This window comes from Pagrus major, chromosome 1, assembly GCF_040436345.1.
Source record: "Pagrus major chromosome 1, Pma_NU_1.0".
Taxonomy (NCBI): domain Eukaryota; kingdom Metazoa; phylum Chordata; class Actinopteri; order Spariformes; family Sparidae; genus Pagrus; species Pagrus major.
In genome coordinates, this window is record NC_133215.1 from 24,585,289 (window position 1) to 24,603,994 (window position 18,706).

The 18,706-nt window shown below is 38.9% G+C and overlaps 2 protein-coding genes across 5 annotated transcripts in view; one reads left to right on the top strand and one right to left on the bottom strand.

Annotated features, from left to right (window-relative positions):
* pnpla6 (patatin-like phospholipase domain containing 6) overlaps positions 1-4,488 on the top strand; it is a 33,776-nt gene extending 29,288 nt beyond the window's left edge. For 2 of the 4 annotated variants that reach the window (XM_073471113.1, XM_073471129.1), the window contains 4 exons: positions 759-875; positions 1,042-1,129; positions 1,448-1,593; positions 2,180-4,488. In XM_073471113.1, the coding sequence (XP_073327214.1) occupies positions 759-875; positions 1,042-1,129; positions 1,448-1,593; positions 2,180-2,254 (426 nt within the window). In that variant the 3' untranslated portion in view covers positions 2,255-4,488. The remainder of the gene's footprint in view (positions 1-758; positions 876-1,041; positions 1,130-1,447; positions 1,594-2,179) is intronic. The other 2 variants (XM_073471121.1, XM_073471136.1) reach the window with 1 other exon arrangement.
* A 611-nt stretch (positions 4,489-5,099) lies between these two features.
* LOC141000415 (ependymin-like) lies at positions 5,100-10,114 on the bottom strand. The gene is made up of 6 exons (XM_073471148.1): positions 10,007-10,114; positions 9,268-9,302; positions 9,030-9,164; positions 7,947-8,130; positions 6,611-6,698; positions 5,100-5,665 (listed from the first exon to the last, which is right to left on the bottom strand). Exons 1-6 carry the CDS (start codon positions 10,080-10,082, stop codon positions 5,518-5,520), a joined length of 666 nt encoding a protein of 221 aa, XP_073327249.1. The 5' UTR covers positions 10,083-10,114; the 3' UTR covers positions 5,100-5,517.
* Between the last annotated feature and the right edge of the window lie 8,592 nt (positions 10,115-18,706).

Sequence of the window (18,706 nt, forward strand, 5' to 3'; positions counted from 1 at the left end):
CAGGATTTGTACAGCTCAACTGGAGTGTAACAGTATGTTTAACCTGTGTGAACGTTTCTTTAATAAAATTGCAAAATGAATTTTAGTGTAAACTGAATAAAAAATAAAGTTGTATTGTATTGAATCAGAGAAAAAAAGTAGTATTTTAGATTGTCTTACTGCGATTATGTTCTAGAGCACCAATCAACATTGGTTGGCACCACACTGGCACACAGCCCTCCAGATTTTTTGTGAATGCAGCTGAAGTTCTGTCTGCTATTTGTCCCTCCGCTCTGTGTCTGTGTGTAGCCCACCCCGCCCTCAGTCAAACACACACAGATCTGCAGCTCTTTATGACCAAGAGCAGAAGAAAAAAACAGAGACAGCGGTGCAACCTGGTTCCTACATTTTTAAAGAGTCCCAACCTCAAGTTAGTTGGTGGGGGGTTACACACCACTGCCCAAACGTCACCCAGAAACGTCCCAAACACAGTGAAATAATAAGAAAATAAGAAAATGCACTTGGATGGCAGTGTCTCTGTAGATACAGACCAATGATTTGGTGGTTGTCAGAAAAGACTTCTCAAAACTAGGATGGTGAGGATTTGTATAGACAAGTTATACTGTGAATATTAAAATCCCACAAGTTGAACATTTTAAATGGATGTCATGTTCACAAATGATAAAAAAAAATACATCATAATTCATTCACAGTTGCTAAGCAAAGTGTGCGCTTACGTTTATTTTTAGTACCTTGCATTTCTATTTAAACTTCTTCAGGATGTGGGCTTCCAGCATGGCAAGTTGGTGTTTACTGGCTGGGCCCGAGGTGACATTATCGAGAACATGCTGAAAGACCATCGGTCAGCTGACTACAACGACAGCAAGAGAACTGATGTGAGAAGAGCACACACACACACACGCAAGCATGCACGCACACAGACACACACACACACACACACCATAAATTATATTTAATATGGTTGATGTATAACAACATATACTGTAGGTTCACCATCAAAGTTATTATGTCAGTATATAATAATAATTCCTTGTCTCGTAGTCCTGCACGTGTCCAGGAGCTGACTTCACTGACCTTGCAGAGATTGTATCCAGGATAGAGCCGGTCCAAAGCTACGTAGCTGCAGAAGGTGAAGGATCACTTACCAGTTCATTATTTAGAATTAATTTCTTTTTTTTTTGTGGTTAAAATACTTTTGCCACAGCTTGCAGGCATCCTGTAAACGGTTCTTGTTGCAGCAGTCTCCTCCTCTAGATGTACAGTTCCCCTTCAAGATCATGTCAGATTTAATCAGTGTAATAAATAAAGGGTCCTAGCTTTCACCTGCCGTGTTTTATTGAAATACAGTATGAGATGTCCCTGATGTTTTATGGGTGCTACCTAAACCCAGTGGGTCACTCACGCAATAAATCCCCTCTTTAATGTCTCCTCTAAATCTTTCTTTCAGCAGAGGAGTCGGACTGTCTGACAGAGTATGAGGAAGACGGGATGGACACAGTGAGAGAGGAGGAGGGGGAGGAAGAGGAGGAAGAAGCAGAGGACCCCGAGGACCATTCCCCTGGAGAGTGGGGCCAGAATGGTGTCTTTCAGACTGTAAGCACACCCAATAACAGAAAACATGACATTACCAATACGTGTTGAATACATTATCTTCTTTAATGTCGTTATAGAATTGAGTCAGTTTTTCTTCTATCACTTGCTTTCATTCAGTCACAGCTACTCTTTTTTAGTGCCACAGTAATCCCTAGCCTCAATAGATCATAGCAGACCAAAATTAAATTTACAATTTAAAGCGGTCACTGTATATTGTTCAGGGCTTTTATTGTGAAAAGTACAAAAACAGAAAGAGTATGCGCTGCAGATGTGAGCTCAGTAACAGTTTGTCTCTTAGTCCAGACTAGGGAGTCTCGTAGTATTATTTTATTATTTTCCTAAGTGTGGGCGCAACTTATAATTATAAATAATAATTCTAATTATTATATTTTATTTGTGATTTCGTCTGGCTCCTGATTGGTTGTACAAGAGGAAAAGGGGTCATGATAATCAAGGTTTTTGTCCAAGTGCAAATTATATCTTGTGTGCAGAGCTGACATTTTAGCACTTGAGGGTGACCCTAAGCAATCTTTGGATTTCAGCTGGACTGAACAGGTGAATAAAAACGCTCTCCTCTGCTCTGCAGGATGAGGAGAAATCTGTGAGACAACGCAGGAAACTCGCCAGTGACTCCAACACCTCTGAAGTCTCTGACTGCTGACAGAGGGCCACGGAGGAGTAGGGGGACTTTAAACACAAGGGCCAAATTATGGGTCCATAAACTGTCAAGGCTAAAGACGTGGACGCCACACTCAGCTCCTGCAACTTCTGGAACTCTGAAATACTTTTTTGTCTTTCTTGATGAACTCACCGTTCATCCTCAAATTGTTGAACCTTAATTGCATCAAGTGGCTTCCTCCTCGCTCTCACACTGGATTCTATTCTATTCACATTCTGACCCCACCGTCAAAAATGTGTGGTCTCAAATAAGAATGATCTTTGAAGGTCTGCCCCGCCCAGCTGCTGTTTTGATTCACTTTTACACTAAACTGACCCATTGCCAGAATCCCTGCCTGCCAACTCCCAAACATGCCAAAACTAGGACTTCCACCAGTAAGCAAACCAATGAAAACAGGGACACGTTAAAACTTCCAATCACTCTCCTGTTTCTCAGTTTCAAACAGCCAGAAGGTACCCGACTTCATGTCCCATCTGTGTTTCTGAATCTTTATGTGTCTGTCAAATGTCGGTATGTCTTCATGGCACTCCATTATTGAGGTTTCGATGTATTTAAAGGTCCATCAATTTCCTTTGTGCGCTTGTTCGAATGAGTCTGCATATGTTGCCTCTGTTAGGATGACTGTTGGTACAGACGTGCAAAGCTGTGAATTGTTGAAATAGTAGCAGTAGAGCTGTAGCTATAGGTGTCAAGTAGGGAGTTGGGTAGGGGAAGCTGTAGGAGGTATAGATGTTCGTGTAGACACTAAAGTAGAGTTTATGTTAAATGAACAGAGCAGGACCAGTGCTGGGAAGCAGAGCGAGGATGGATAAGAATTAAGAGGCATTTAAAGAGAGAGACACTAATGAATGCTGTAGAACGTTTTGAAATGTGGTTTTAAGAATGTAAAGTAAATAGACAAAAAAGAGATGGACCTGTAAGCAAAGTGTTACTTAATTTATTTTAAATTCACCCGCAGTAGAGTAGAGTGAGCTTGATGAGCTGTAGGTAGATTAAACCGAACAGAGGATGAGGAAAATGTGTAACGCAAATCTGGGGTGAATGAGATGATTTCAGTGAGTGGATGACGTTGTGTCTGCGTTTTTGAGATATTGTGTTTCAGCTGTTTTGTTTGAGACTAAGACGATGCCTTTTCCACCAGTGTTCAATCAGTTATCAGTGAGCGGTGACTGTCGTGAAGAGAGCGGTTATTTGACTCTGCTCACACAAGGTCACACTGTCATGGTACGTGTCCACAGGATCCGTCATTTCTGTGCTTCCCATTCGTTGTCTGTGAAAGCAGCGGTGCAATGCATCCTGGTAGCGGTGGATTGTGTAAGGGTACGCTCCCACATGCATGACATCGACAGTGGCAAATATTCACCACCTGTTCACTTCAATCATGAATGCAAGCAAAAGGCCAAATAAACAAGTTAGCATCTGGTGGCGAAGCAAATACGCATCTTGGCTTCACCTGGCGATTGTCATTTGCTTGCATGTACGTATGACCGTACCATAAGGCTTTGGTTTTGGCCTGTAAATTGGTTGTGGCTTGGGAATTCGCTGGTCAAAGTCAAAGGTCAAGCGTCAATGCTGGGAACGCACCTGTGGACACGTACCAATGCGGTGCTGAAGGCTCCTGCATACAGTGAACAAGGTGTGTATGACAGCGTGTCTGAGACTTACAGTAATTTAAAATCTTTGAAAACTAGCCAATAAATTATTGTTAAGGGAGAAGTCATGTGCACATGGATAATCCACAGGAACTCTGAGTAATCCCTAACTTCAAGTGGGCAGAAATTCACCTCATGTAACTATTAACACTTAATTAATATGGACCTCTTGTAGAAATTGTAACAAGATTATAATATAATGTACACATTGTTGATATTCATATATGTATATGAGGTGAAAATTTGTAAGTTGATGCTTTGCTGCAAAACAAGGGAACCTTCACCTTTTTTCGCTTAAAATCCATTCTGTTTTATTTATACATGTTAACTACTGGCTTTTTAAAAATGTTTTTTTTTTTTTTTTAATTTGGGGGTGGGGGGCTTGTCTTATTTGAATTAACTTGGCTTTAGCTGTTTTGCACTGAAACATTTGAAGTATTCCTTGCTCAGAAGTTGTTTGGTTTAATATTTGCCATCCACCTTGAGATGCCAAGAGAATCTAAAGAATAAAAACAGAGATGATGATTTAATATGCATATTGGAAAATAAATATAATATGCATCACGTCAGGTGGCATTTGAGTTTTTTTCTTATACCTCTTATACCTTTTCTTGCATGTTATGAGCTCCACCATTTTAAAGTAACATTATGTAACTTTTCTACCCTAAAATAACAGCTTCAGACTCATGTTGATGGTACAGTGTCTTGTAATAGGGTGAATGTTGTTTAATGCCATGACGCTGTTTAAACCACAGCTCAACACCAAAATCAAAATTTCAGGCATGTGAACTTGTAGAAGGTTCAGAACCTCCAGGTGTTTTCTCATTTCATTCATTTTTATACCAAAAACAATTTCATTTAGGAAGTTGTGACCTGCTTTTTTATTACAAACCACTTCCTAATGCCCTTTCAGGAAACCCACTGTACTGGACAATATACTGTTCATCGGCTGATTCTTTACACAATGACATTTTGATAGATTATAATTGATTAGATTATAACATGATGCTACATGTCTCAGTACAAAAAACCTGCTCACTATTGATTAAACAAACACATTTCACTGTTAACATTTATTTTCTTTGAAACTTTGTACTGTTCTGTGTTGTATTCCTGCTGTCGTATTCACTCATTCATTCAAACATCCAACTCCAAATGAGTACAATACTATTCAATGCTTTTAACTGAATTTATTGAAGAGGTTGACAGAGAAAGAACACACGACAGGGAGGCAGCTACATCACTTGTTATTTAAAGGTATTCGTTACTTTTGTTCACACCTCTTTCACTCCTACAGTCTAGATTTGCTTCGATTCGCTTGCGATTTCCTTTAACATGCTATACCAACATATGGGGTGTGTGGGTTTAACCCCATTACCACAACGCGAACAGGGTTGAATGACATGAAGAGTGTGTTAAAATGACTTTTGCACACATTCCGGTGACTTGTTGTGTTTTCTGGTGGCTTAGCAGGTTAAAATAACCTTTGAATTAATGTCGATCTACATAATATTTCATTTCATGATGATCGAGGTCAAATTTAGCTCGATGACAGCAGTATCAGTGATTATCTGCGTGAGATGCTCCAGATGTTTACTCCACTTTCTTGGTCTGCTTGGCCAGAGACTCTAAAATAGTGAACATGTTATCTGGTGTGTTGGTCTCCAGTTTTGATTTGGCACAGAAGAAAGGAGGTATGTAGTCCATTGGGTTTGAATTGCCCAATACCCAGTTGAAGGTGCTGAAATACAAACACAATACAAAAATGAACTTTTAAAATGTTTACTGGTTGTTTGTTGTTATTGTTATTGTTGCTTGCACAGATTTAATGTTTCACAGTTACAAAGACACAGATGGAACAAGAACGGGACATCATGTACGAGGAACAACAGACTGCATACAGCACAGTGTGTACCATGTTGTCACACTGATTTGTGAATGGGGGAATTTGGGTATTTTTAAGCCTGTTCCATGTGTTTGCCTATTTTTGAGTGTAAATGACTTATATGTAAAAAAAAGTTTTGGGACTGGTCCAGTAGATTGCTTCAGCTGGAAGCTGCGATGTGGCTGCCTCTGAGTGTGTGACAACATTATGAAAAAGATCCCCAACACAACCAAACAATCTTTGTTAGTCTTTCAAACAATCACTAAGCCTGGTTTGGAAAAAATCCTTAATTCTCCAGTTTGGATATGAAAATATTCTGGTTCTATAAGCTGATTTCCCCCACTGCTTCTCTGATATCGACCCTCCCTCTCGCACCTCTCCCGATTCATTCACAACTACCTAGGTGAATTAACCAAACCAGAGTTGGAGATTGTTGGGACAGTGGAAAGATGAACCAAGAATGTTCTGGTGAGTTTTATTTTGTTTCTGTAGAGTTTGAATGTGTTTTACAATGATAAAATTATTGTTTCTGCAAATGGAGTCTGGTGGATTTGGCGTGGGCAACATAACAGCAGTTTCTGGCTAAACAAAAAGTATCTGAGCCTGTCAGTGGCAAAAACAAGCACTTTTAGTGGACTTAACATGACTCGCGACTGCTAGTTGAGGCAATCTACTGGACCACTTCTTAAACCTTCTGTACATATTAGTCATCTAATAGGTGACATATGAAAAGTAGTATTACTTTGAATTGTGATGATGATTAATGAGCTGTTTTTCTGATTTGTCAGCTCAGGTTCTCACCTGACAGTGATCCATCCTGAGGCTGGAGTGTAGGCAGTGTAGGTCATAGGGATGCAGCCAATCTCACTGAAGACAGTGGTATACATGCCTGAAGACGTGAAGCACAAGTCACATACGAGGGCCTAACAATAATCAGAGTGATTGAGCTGTACAAAACAACATTATTATTCAGTTACATCCTTCACTTGTAAAACATGCTGAACACAAAGAAAATTTGTCTTATTCATCAGGTGTCTTCTTCTTCAAAGTCTGTTCAGTTTAAGAAAAATGGTGAAAGGTTAAACCAGCTACAGAAAACAACAGTCATGGGTAACAACGGTCTCTTTACTCAACACTCAAAGAGGAAACTAATACAAGGTGCAAGGTAAATGTATTGTCATTTTTTAAACAAGGATTTAAAGGCAGCCTGCCCCTCAACGAGCAGTCCCGTGGCAAACGCTCGCCGAAACCAAATCATTCAAGCTGGGTTTGTATGGAGCGGGTTTGTATGTACGGCCTTCCCTGCTGACACTCTGCCTGTCCGGTCCCTCCTGACCAGAGACACAGCTGTGAGTCGGTGTGTTTAAAGGGGAAAGTCAGCTGGCAATCTGCTCACCACCGCCAGCAAAGGCGGACACACCAGCGCACATGTATAAACGCTCACTACGTCACTTGTGTAGGTTATGGCGTCGGCTCTGCGTAGAGCCTACGTGCAACTATAAACCAGCCTTTATTATAACAACCACATTAAAGTCCCATATTCTACTGCAATCCATTCCATTTTAGACGGTTTAATTAAAACACAAAATTAAGTTATTTGTAAAAAATGTTTAAAACATTGTCAGGAAAAATTATAAAAATACAAAAACACACTGAAGTGGGGCTTCAAAAGACACCCAGATGGACCTGGTTAGAACATCTTGAAATATTTTTTGATACGATTACGGCAGATATTTGCATATGTGATTAATTGCGATTGATTAATCACAAAGCTATGTTGTAATTAATTAGATTAATTTTTAAATCACTAGACAGCCCTAATAATAATATAATATAAACATGATATAAATAAATAAAATGATTTAACAATAATATCCTCTTAATTGATGCTGGCAAAACAGCAAACAAGCCCACCTCACTACATGTTGAAGGATTAATGAGATCAGCAGTAAAATTACTGAATTTGAAATTGGAAGTTGTTTCGTAACTGCAAATGCAAAAACCAAAACTGTCTGCATGGCTAGATACTCAAAAACAAACTTGTAACTGTCCCCTGGAGACAGTTTCCATTGTTATCTTCAGGTCTTGTTAAACTAAAACCAGATTTCTTCATTTAGGATACAGTGTTTTCTCTCACCATTGGGGTGCAGGGCTCCATACCAGGTGTTGACCAGCACACCCATTCCCCAGGAGGAAGAGGAGCCCATGAAAACCTGACCCATCAGCTTAGCATCAGAGGGAACTTGCATGGGAACGAAGGAGTCACTCAGTTGTTTCTTCTTGCAAGAGAATTTGCTCCAGTCGATCTCATAATAGACTTTCTGAAAGGACAAAGGAAGACAATGAATGTTGTCCTTTTACTGTTCATATCTCTGTCTGTCTTTGTGCTGTCTCATTCAGGATGTGTTTTTTTGTTTAATTGTGTTTGTTGAACAAAAGGTCATTTACTGAATATTGGAGAAAACTTTCCTACTAAAGTAAAAGTACCAGAAACATAAGTATCAGAAACTAAATATACTAGCCAAAAGTATAAGTATTCAGTATACATATCAGAATAATATCTATAAAATTACTAGATCAGAATTAGAGGTGCATTAATGTGCTCATCACTATAATGTTGCAGCTGGTAAAGGTGGAGCTAGTTTCTCCCACATTATATGATGCAGTGTAGCTTAATCCAGAAAAACACATAATAATTAAATGGTTAATTATTTGGTTTGATAATCTAAACCTGCAAAGGAACTACTAACTAAAGCTGTCAAATGAATGTTGTGGAGTAAAAAGTACAATATTTGCATCCAAACAGCAGTGGAGTAAAAGTGTAAAATTTCATAAAATGGAAACACTCAAGTGAAATTTAAGTACTTTAAAATTGTATCTAAGTACAGTACTTGAGCAAATGTACTCAGCTGTATACCATCACTGCACCTATTACTCTTCATTGTCTTAGTACATTCATGGTCACAGGACTCTGGCTGTGTTGCAAAATGAGAGATTAGATATGTTGACGCTGGAGCAAAAGTGAAGGCAGGAACACAGAAATTCCTAGTTCAGCAGTTCATGGGCCCCAGTACCACTTCCACCATGATGTCAGATAAGCTGTCATTTACATGACACAGAGGGTGGAACTGTCTCTGTGACAAAGCCCACTCATTACGGTACAGTAAAACAAATCCTTAAAACTATTTTCACAAACTTAACTTTAACCAGAGTTATATACCTGACTGTAAAGCATCAGCCGGTCCACAGCAAACGTCTCATTGCCAGAGATCCCGTAGTTCCTGACCCGCATCCTCTGACCAAAAGCATCAAAGCTGACTTCTCCTGTGGAACTCATTTGTCCGTCACCAGCTATCTGAACGAGACAGAGAGCAGAAAGTGAAGGGACAGACAAGAATCATGTGACATGGGTCCATCCAGGAGAGATTCTGCAGAATGAGACATGTGAGCAGACTCACCACAGACATTCCTCCAGACATCAGTGGTGGAGAGGCTGTGGAAGAGGAAATCAAAATGTTTAAGACATTTATAGATAAAAAAAAATTAAACAAACTATAATATAATATACTCTAATCCCTCATTATTAATCATGTTTCATAATCTGAGCATGCCAGGCAGAGTGAAACTTTACACAGGGAGTCAGTTGCATTTAGGGAACTTGGGATATTAATACCATTTTGCATGTTTAAATACAATACATTACAGCAGGTGTTTGCTTTTGGTCCGTGGCCCACCGTTAAGTTTCAGTTTTGGCCCTCCAAGGGAAGAAGTTTGGGCACCCCTGGTAAATCTGTTTACATGTATTGTTTACTATGGGTCAGATCTGAGATCCAGCATGTCTTTTTCTTTGTAATTAAATTACAGATAAAATACATTAACAATTTGCTACTTCAGCTCTGATGCAGTGTACACCCTTTAAAGTACTACCTTAAGTTATTGAATAAATGTGGTGAGTAAAAAGTACAATATTTGCCTCCAAAATGTCATGTCGAAGTATGAAGTTGCAGAAAAAAAATATTAATATAAATAATAATACAAATAAATAATAAATAAGATACAGTATGGCACTTGTGTAAATATACTTAGTTACATTCCATCACTATTTGATGGTAAATGCAATTAATTAGTCCAACTTCACACCATTACAGCAATATAAAAAATGTAATTTTTCTGTGGTCAGCATGTGTCCGTACTCACAGCAGTGTTTGGGGTCCTGGGCAACAGCCGCAGCCAGCAGCAGGCTGAGGCCGGACAGCACACCGATAAAGTTCATGTTGAGGAGCCTGACGAGGGGAACGTGTGAGCGCTCTGTTCTCAGGGGACGACACACCTGTATATATACACCATACCTGCTCCCAGATAGACACACTCACACCACATGACTTCACAACCCCAATGACGGAAAATGTGACCAAATAATTTACAGCCCTCCTTTGTAAAAGATGGTGTGACATTTGACCAGATTGTATAAGATTGTGCAACGCATCACATGCCTGTTTTTATGTTCAAGCACCGAGCATGTCTGATATCATGGAGATATTATGTTTGCCCTTTAATCTGAATGCATTTTTAGTGGTTGCACCTAATTATTTTCCTACATCAAAGAAGAATTTCCTTCAGATCAAATTCTTTATAATATTCCACATAATAGTTCTTATTTTAAGACGTTTGAAAGCAGTGGGGCATCTTTGCATTAAATGCCATACCGACCTCTTAAATAATGCATTTCTTTAACTTTGAGGAGTTGGTTTCATTGTATGCATGCATTAAAGTGTTTTCTAAACTTGAAATGATTGATTCGCTTGTTGAACATGCAATAATGTCCCATTTCACTCAGTGCCTTGTTCAAAAGCACATATAGCTGCAGATCAGGAGTTCATCCAGTCTGCTTGTCAGTTTGACTGCAGGTGTAAATATTCCCATGTTACGCACCTGCATTTTTCTCAGCCTGCATGGTACATTTATCTGAACCACCACAGTAGCAGTACGTGCCTCCCTACTTTTGTTATACTTCCTCAAATAAACAATGTGAGCAGGTTGTGTGCAGATTTCATAAACAGCCCAGATCATGTGAAAGTTGTTAACGTGCAATAAAGCAAAAATGGAGCCATAGTCAGGAGCACCATCCTTATCTGCTGGTTCATAAAGTCACTGAGATACAGTTCACCTCCACCTCAGTCAGGTCATTACAATTACAGCAAGAATAATGTTAAAAGTGAAAATGGAAATTATTTTAATTTCTACTTAAATATGCAATAATTCATACAAATGATACGAAGCTCGAGAAGTCATTTTTAAAATGTAATATTAAAAATCCATCCATCCATCCATCCACATCTGTAACTGCTTATCCTTTTCAGGGTCACGGGGCAGCTGGAGCCAATCCCAGCTGACGTTGGGCACCAGCTCAATATTCAAAACAACTTTGGTTATGAAAGGTTTGTATCCTGCTTATCATTAAGGATATTGGAAATATAATTTAGCCTAAAATGGCTTTTTTCAAACAATTTTTCTTTGCAACGTTAAAGCACCAGCTTCAAACACATTTATCAGTGGCATTAATACGCAGTGTTAGTAAAGGTCAAGAATATAACTTAGGTACTTCAGTTTAAAGGAGGCTTTTTCAGGTAAAATCTGATTTTTGTCACTTCCACATTGAGTGTATTGGTCTGTATTGTGAAGTGAATGAAAAACATGCCTTGGATTTATTACAGTTTAACAGTTTATGGTTGTGAAGAGAGCCCTTTTTAAAACTCTTTGAATATATTAAATATACTTTATATTTTGCTTTGAATTAAAAAGGTGTTTATAGAATCAGCTTAACAATCATCTGTCCAACAGCTACAACCAGGAGAAAGCACATTATAGTCTAAACTGAAACTAGATTCATTAGCTTATGTTTAGGATATGTTTGGATATGATTACGTTTCCAAATTCCAAACTCTGAACGTTATTTTTATAAACTTGTGGTTACATTTTATTGATGATTTATGCTATTGCTTTAATACTTTATATTTATCTTCGTTTACACTATAATGACGGATAGATGTCCTGTCAGATTGCAGTTACAATTTCCTATTAGATAAAAGGAAAAAAAGGCTTTGCCAAAAAGATAAAGCCGCATCACATGAATGTTCAGAGGTTAAGTATTTTCCAATGGAAATAAAGGCCAGTGAACACTGATAATGATCATAAAAGCTGTGAGCTCAGAGTCAGGTGCTTCATCTTTATCTGAAGACTGACAACGGTTTATCAACGACGCCCATACATACACAGATAGTACTACATTAGATGTGCTGAGAGGGTTTGAAGTGATATATTTATTGATCCAGTGAAACACTTATATTTTAGCAGCATTGTTGTATGTCAATGTCAGCCTGTTGGTCCACAACTTTGTTCCAAAATGAAAATTAGAAATAGAATCAGAAGCCAAATAAGTTTTCACATAAAGGAACCTGCCTTGTTGCAGTTAGAGAAAATAAAGAAAGATGAAGCTTACACAGTAAATATGAAGCTACAACCAACAATTGGCTAGCTTAGCTGAGCATGATGGCTGAAATGAGAGGGAAACAGTTGGTCTGGCTCTTTCCAGCTACAAGCAGCTCGGTAATTAAAACATTCTGTCTCTTTTTCTCTATACAAACAACAAAGAAATGTAAAAACAACCTATAAGACTAAGCTAACCAACTTCTGGCTTCAGTGTGTGGTATCAATTTACTCATCTTACTCTCTCCAAGAAAGCAAAGGCAGAAGCAGTAGGCAGATTTCCCAAAATGTTGAATTATTCCTTTAAAGACATCATCATCTTTGTATCTGTGACTCTGAAAGTCAACTCTCTGCAGGCAACACGTCAACAAGTCCATAATCTGTTACATACATTGGACTGAGAACTGAGAATTGGGCACCACAGACCCCTGAACTTCACTCATCTTCCCCTCTGGGAAAGAGCTCGACTGGAGCTGAGGACTCTAATGAAAAAGAACCAGTTCAGTGGTGTAAACATCTGACTAACCCACCATGACTATCAGTAACATGGCTCCTTCACTGCAGCATAACTATATCATTCCATTGGGATTGAAACCCGCTCACCTTATTTTGTCATACAGGAAAAAAGAGATTGGAGACCGAAAATTAGACGTACAGAGACCTTTCATAACACCTCATTTAGCTGTATGTATATGTGTAAAGTCAGGGCACTGAATGATACTTATTTGGAGGTGGATGCAATAAAACAACAAACACAATATAGAACAATACAAAGTTTGAAAGAGCATATAGTCCTTCCCAATCGTATCTTCTCTTCTATGGATGAAGCATACTGGTGGCAAATTAATCAGTGACGTTCATCCGTTAAATATTTAAACCACACAAGTCCTGTGTCCACCACAGACTCTTGTTTAGTGTAAATGGCTGTTTTCTGTCTTTTAAACTCCCGAGTAGAAAACTGCAGTACTTGCTGCTCTACAGCAGATGGAGGCAGCATTGCTCTTATGTCAGCAGCTCCTGCTTTGATTTATGCATTTTTCGTACTTGTTACTAAATCTGAGGGTTCACTGAAAATAATTAACTTAATGAACCGAGATCAGTCACTCAAGTATCCTATAGGTGGTAACACTTTATTTTAACCCCCCTTTTCAGCATTTAAAAGCAGCATATAAACAAAATATGGTTACAAAACACACACTACAGTACACGACACTTCCTTATATATCTGTTTACAGCTACAATCTCATGTGTCTTTAACCACTTATTGAGCCCATACTGCTTAGAAGTGCTGGATTTGGGGGTTAATGTAAATGGTCAGCCACAAGGCATTGTGACTTTCATTCAAGGTAAATTGATTAAACCCATAGCAGCATGCAGCCCGTGTGATCTGCCGAGTGAATCATCAGTTTGTCCAGTTACACTTCTCTGCTAACACATTTTTCATGTCATGTAATGTAATAGCCCTCCATTTAAGAGTTATCATTTGTCGTTCTGTCTTGAAATATATTTGAAAACTCTGAGTCACTGATTCACTCTCATTATGTCTTCTTACAGCAACGTCTGACTAACCCACCGAACATCAATAATAAGAGCATCTCTTTTTATTGTTGGAGCCTCTTCACACTTTCTCCTTCAGGAATTTGTGAGTCATCTTTTAATAAAGAACGCCAAGGTATTCATAGGTTGCTACCTAACCACACTTTAAAAAATTATTTATCTGTCCTGTGTGATTAAAGAGATGAGCGCCTGCTCTGGAAGCGTTAGCAGCAGTAAGAGCCCTGCCAGTCTGTCCAATTATCAGTCCAATGATTATCTAAGCATGCTGGGACTTTGGCGTAGGTCTGCGCAGGAAGAGACGGCGTTGAGTGTAAAGTCCCTGTTGTGATAAGGAAATTACATTGTTAAAGTCCTTTCTACTTTGCAATTTTACCAGAATTAACTGCACCTGAATGTTAAAGCAGGAGACGCTGATGGCAGATTTGTTAATTTTGTGCCTGAATGCCAGTCGATGACAAAGTCAGGGGAAAGTCGAGGCAATTTCAAACCCTGTCGCCTTAAAAATCTAAAGAGTGTTGCATGAGCAGGCCTGAAATAAAACTCATTTAAAAGTTGCACACACAAACTGAGACAATAAATAACTTCAACACAAAGGTAAATATGTTGAACATGTATTTTTTATTGCACTGACGTGATTTTGTTGTCAGTGAATCAGTACGGCAAGGTGCTGACAACCACTAACAGATTTTAACCCGACTATAAACCCAGTTACACTTGCTGTCCAGCATTGTTACAAAAAATAAAAATAAAAACCCTGGAAAACTGCTGACCAGATTGAAGAAATGTGCTGTGAGAGTTCATGGTAGCAGATCCTGATTGTAAAAGATGGTTTTGGTCATCGTCCACAACTGTAGCACCACCAATTCATTTATATGTGCTCCTCCTTTTAAAACTTTTGTGGCCTTATAATCCCTACATTTGGATTAGTGTTAGAAATTTTTCTCCCTTCATTCTTTCATTGTTATACATCATATTGGTGAAACCTTCCACCGTCCTTTTGTTTGCTTCTAGGTAGGATTTTAACTGGCCTATCTACCTTATTTTTTATTATTTTTTTGGTTCAAGGACTCTTGTAAAGGCTTCTTAGTGTGTTTCAAAATCTGTTTTTTTTTTCTTTATATTTACTTGTTATCGATGAATAAGCTTGAGAATTGTCTGCAGCCATGCTAGCAGCTCTGTGGGGCTGGACTTAATGCTAACGTGACAGTGCTAACATGCTGATACTTGGAGGTAATGTTGCCACCATCTTAGCATACTGTATTAGCATGCTAACATTAGCTTATTAGCACTAAACACAAAGTGCAGTTGAGTGTGATGGGAATGTTGTAAGTTTTGCAAGAATTTGGCCATAAAATGAAGTAGTGGACAAATTAAAATTTGACCTGTGCTACAGAATAAGTCATGGATCACCAAAGTTATAAGGATTGGAGGACTGACACTGACACTGCAAAGGTGCTAGTTTGGAAAAAAAAACATTACATTTCATCAGGGGTGGAAGTAACTAATTACAACTACTCAAATTACTGTAATTAAGTTATTTTTGGAGGGTACTTGCACTTTTAACAGTATTTTTTCTGTCTGTAATTAAGTCTGTAATTGCATGCACTATCTACTTAGTTACTTTCAGAGTCTTAATTGAGTACTGAATACAATTTGAATTAATATCTGAAATTTTCATCTGAATTCTTGTAGCCAATACGGCGGGCCAATGATAACTCTGACATACGGACAAAAAACACAAAACTCTGCAGCAGGCACGGGTTTGGAGAGGTGACCACGACCACTGAGCAGAACAGTGCAGGAGTTGGGAGTAATTTAGATTTGGAGAAACAGAAACCCCTCTGATTTAATGCCTGCTATTGATAATGCATTAAACATCAATGGTTAAAAAGTAACAGATACTCTGAGTAGTTTTTGAAGAGGTTTCTTTGTACCTTCACTGAAGTATTATTTCAATACGAGTAGTTTTACTTGTAATTGAGTAATATTTTGGTAAAGTAACTGTTATCGTACTTGAGTACAGATCTTCAGTACTTTTTCCACCACAGAATTTCACAAACATTATATAATTCACAGCGACACTTCAAACCCTGGAGTGAAAGAATGTTAAACTCCAGTAAATTCTGGATGTTACATTCTTACAGTATTTTGCTTTAAATCTTAGAGAGTTAATGACTTGACTCCACCAGCATGTGGTGCAAATCACAATGACTTATGCAGCAGTGCTTGGTGCAGTGTGATTGTAAATCCAAGCAGTCCCAGTGATTACAGGGTTTCTCATCCACAACTGATGCTTCATCAGATATGTCCAAATGCAAATCAGTGCACGCTGTCATCTCAATTTTGGTGAATTATTGAGCAGCCAGTACTTTTTCCTCGATTAGAGAGTCACACTGTCTCAGAGAAAATGAAAAAAGTCAACAGAGAGAGGAGTCAGCTGAGGCACTTAGTTTTGGGTGTATGCAAGTGGAATTAGAGTGATACTGGAAGATTTTTCATTTAAGATTATTTGGTCATGTCATAATGAAAACCTGACATCTTCTAGCCACATTGCATGATGGATGAATGACAAACATTAATTTGAAATGGTGAGTGTACACAAGCTGTCTAGCTGTTTGACGCCAACACCCAAAGTGTACATACAGAAATTCTTCCCTGATGTAGTAGTACCTCTGTGTTTGGCTCAAAAATGTATGTTGCACAGGATAGCCGTTTTCATTTTGCTGTGCTGACTGCAGCGCTGCATATAATAATGTTTCATCCCCAGAAGTAATTGGGCCTATTTTTCATTGTTCACGTCTTTTGATAAGCTCCCAGTATTACTTTTCCACTGTCACACAGAGCTACTGTATTAACCTTGATTCAAGAGAAACCTGTTATTTTACCTGTTCTGACAGGTTAACTTTCTGCTCTGAGCAGCATGTACCAGCTAAGAAAAAAAACATCAGTAAATGCATGCACAAGCCCACTCACTCACCCACCACACACACAACAAACACCTCAAACACCTCAAACACCTCTTTTATTACTACTCAGTGTACTTATTGAGCACGCATCCAGCCTGATCAAAGAGCTCTAATTACACACATTACTGAGTGACGACTCCACTGAGTGGGTACTACACACACAAATAAGACTCTGTATGCAAGGTTACAGGTTTCAATGTGTGTGTGTATGAGAATGTGATTGTGTTGCGGGTGGGTGTGTGGTTGAGGTTGGAGTGTGGACTGCAGTGCACACAGGAGAGCGTGTGTGTGTGTGTGTTCTCACATGATGTAGCTGCTCCTGGTGCACCGGAACAGTGTTAGTCACTGTCACCCCGCTATTCAGCCGAGGATGATGGACGTCGGAGGGTCAGCCACCAATTATCCTCTTTACACTGATAAGAGAGGCCGGCCCTCCCCTCCATGTGCCTCACTCCCCTCCCCCTTTTCTTCCTCTGTCTTTGTCATTCATGTTCTCTCTGTCTCTCACTGTATGTTTATCTGTAAGGCAGAGAAGAATAATAATAAACTGTCTATACTCGTGGAAAAGATTTCTATTTGGGGTTAGTTCAACTCAACAAGGTCACACAATGTCGTCTGTCTTATATTGTTCTTATATCTGTGTTATATTGTAAGAATTGTGTAATATTATTGGTATAAGTCATGGTAACACTTCACTTTACAGGTCTGCATATTATATGGTAAGTAGGTGGTATTTACCAAGCAACATATGCTTATTACCGATTGAAAAAACAGCAGATTATTATTATTAAATCACGTTGGGGTATTTTTTAAATTCATTTTCAGGTAATTGTTGTAATAGCTGAGGGGTCATTTTAAAGACATTTCAAATACGTTACTTGATAATTACCACATACTTAATGCGAAATTTGCGGACCTGTAAAATTGTTGCCATAGTCACTGTCACCATGTACAGATTTTGCATTTTAAGCACACACAGACACACACGTCCCAGAGGAACTTACATCATGGCCAGTTCGTTAACTGTTTGTTAATCGTTTTATCAGCCTATCTGTCATCAACCACCACCACCAGTGTCTGGACTCCATGGACAGATTCTTCTTGCTTCTGCTCAGGGCAGACGCTCTTCGATCACGAGATCTCCCTGTAGAGTCCAAGCGCCAGTGGCGGTCCTAGCTTGCATGATGCCCTGGGCGGACCTCACCTTCAGCCCCACCCCCCAAAATAAAAGGACAGAAAAAAAACCTCATGCACAAAATAACTTTTTACTAAACGCACAATATTATTGTACAATATCAGTCTGTTGTTGCGAGCACCATCTTCTTCGCAGTGGTGTCCTGGGGTGCGGGCATCAAAATGAAGGATGCTAACAGACTGAATAAACTCATCAAGAAGGCAGGGTCGGTTGTTGGCTCTAAGCTTGTCACCCTGGAGGAGGTGGTGGAGGACAGGATGCTGGCAAAACTGCTGGCTATCATGGACAATGTCGCTCACCCCCTCCACAAAACTCTGGACAAGCTTAAGAACAGCTTCAGCCACAGACTCATTCAACCCCGCTGCCTAAAGGAGTGGCACATCTATCTATCTATCTATCTATCTATCTATCTATCTATCTATCTATCTATCAATCAATCAATCAATCAATCAATCAATCAATCAATCAATCAATCTATCTATCTATCTATCTATCTATCTATCTATCTATCTATCTATCAATCAATCAATCAATCAATCAATCTCTCTATCTATCTATCTATCTATCTATCTATCTATCTATCTATCTATCTATCTATCTATCTATCTATCTATCTATCTTTCTTATTATGACTGAAATGTGCTTTATTTGGAAGCAATTCGTGATGTGATTGACTTTAGCCTACTTATTGCA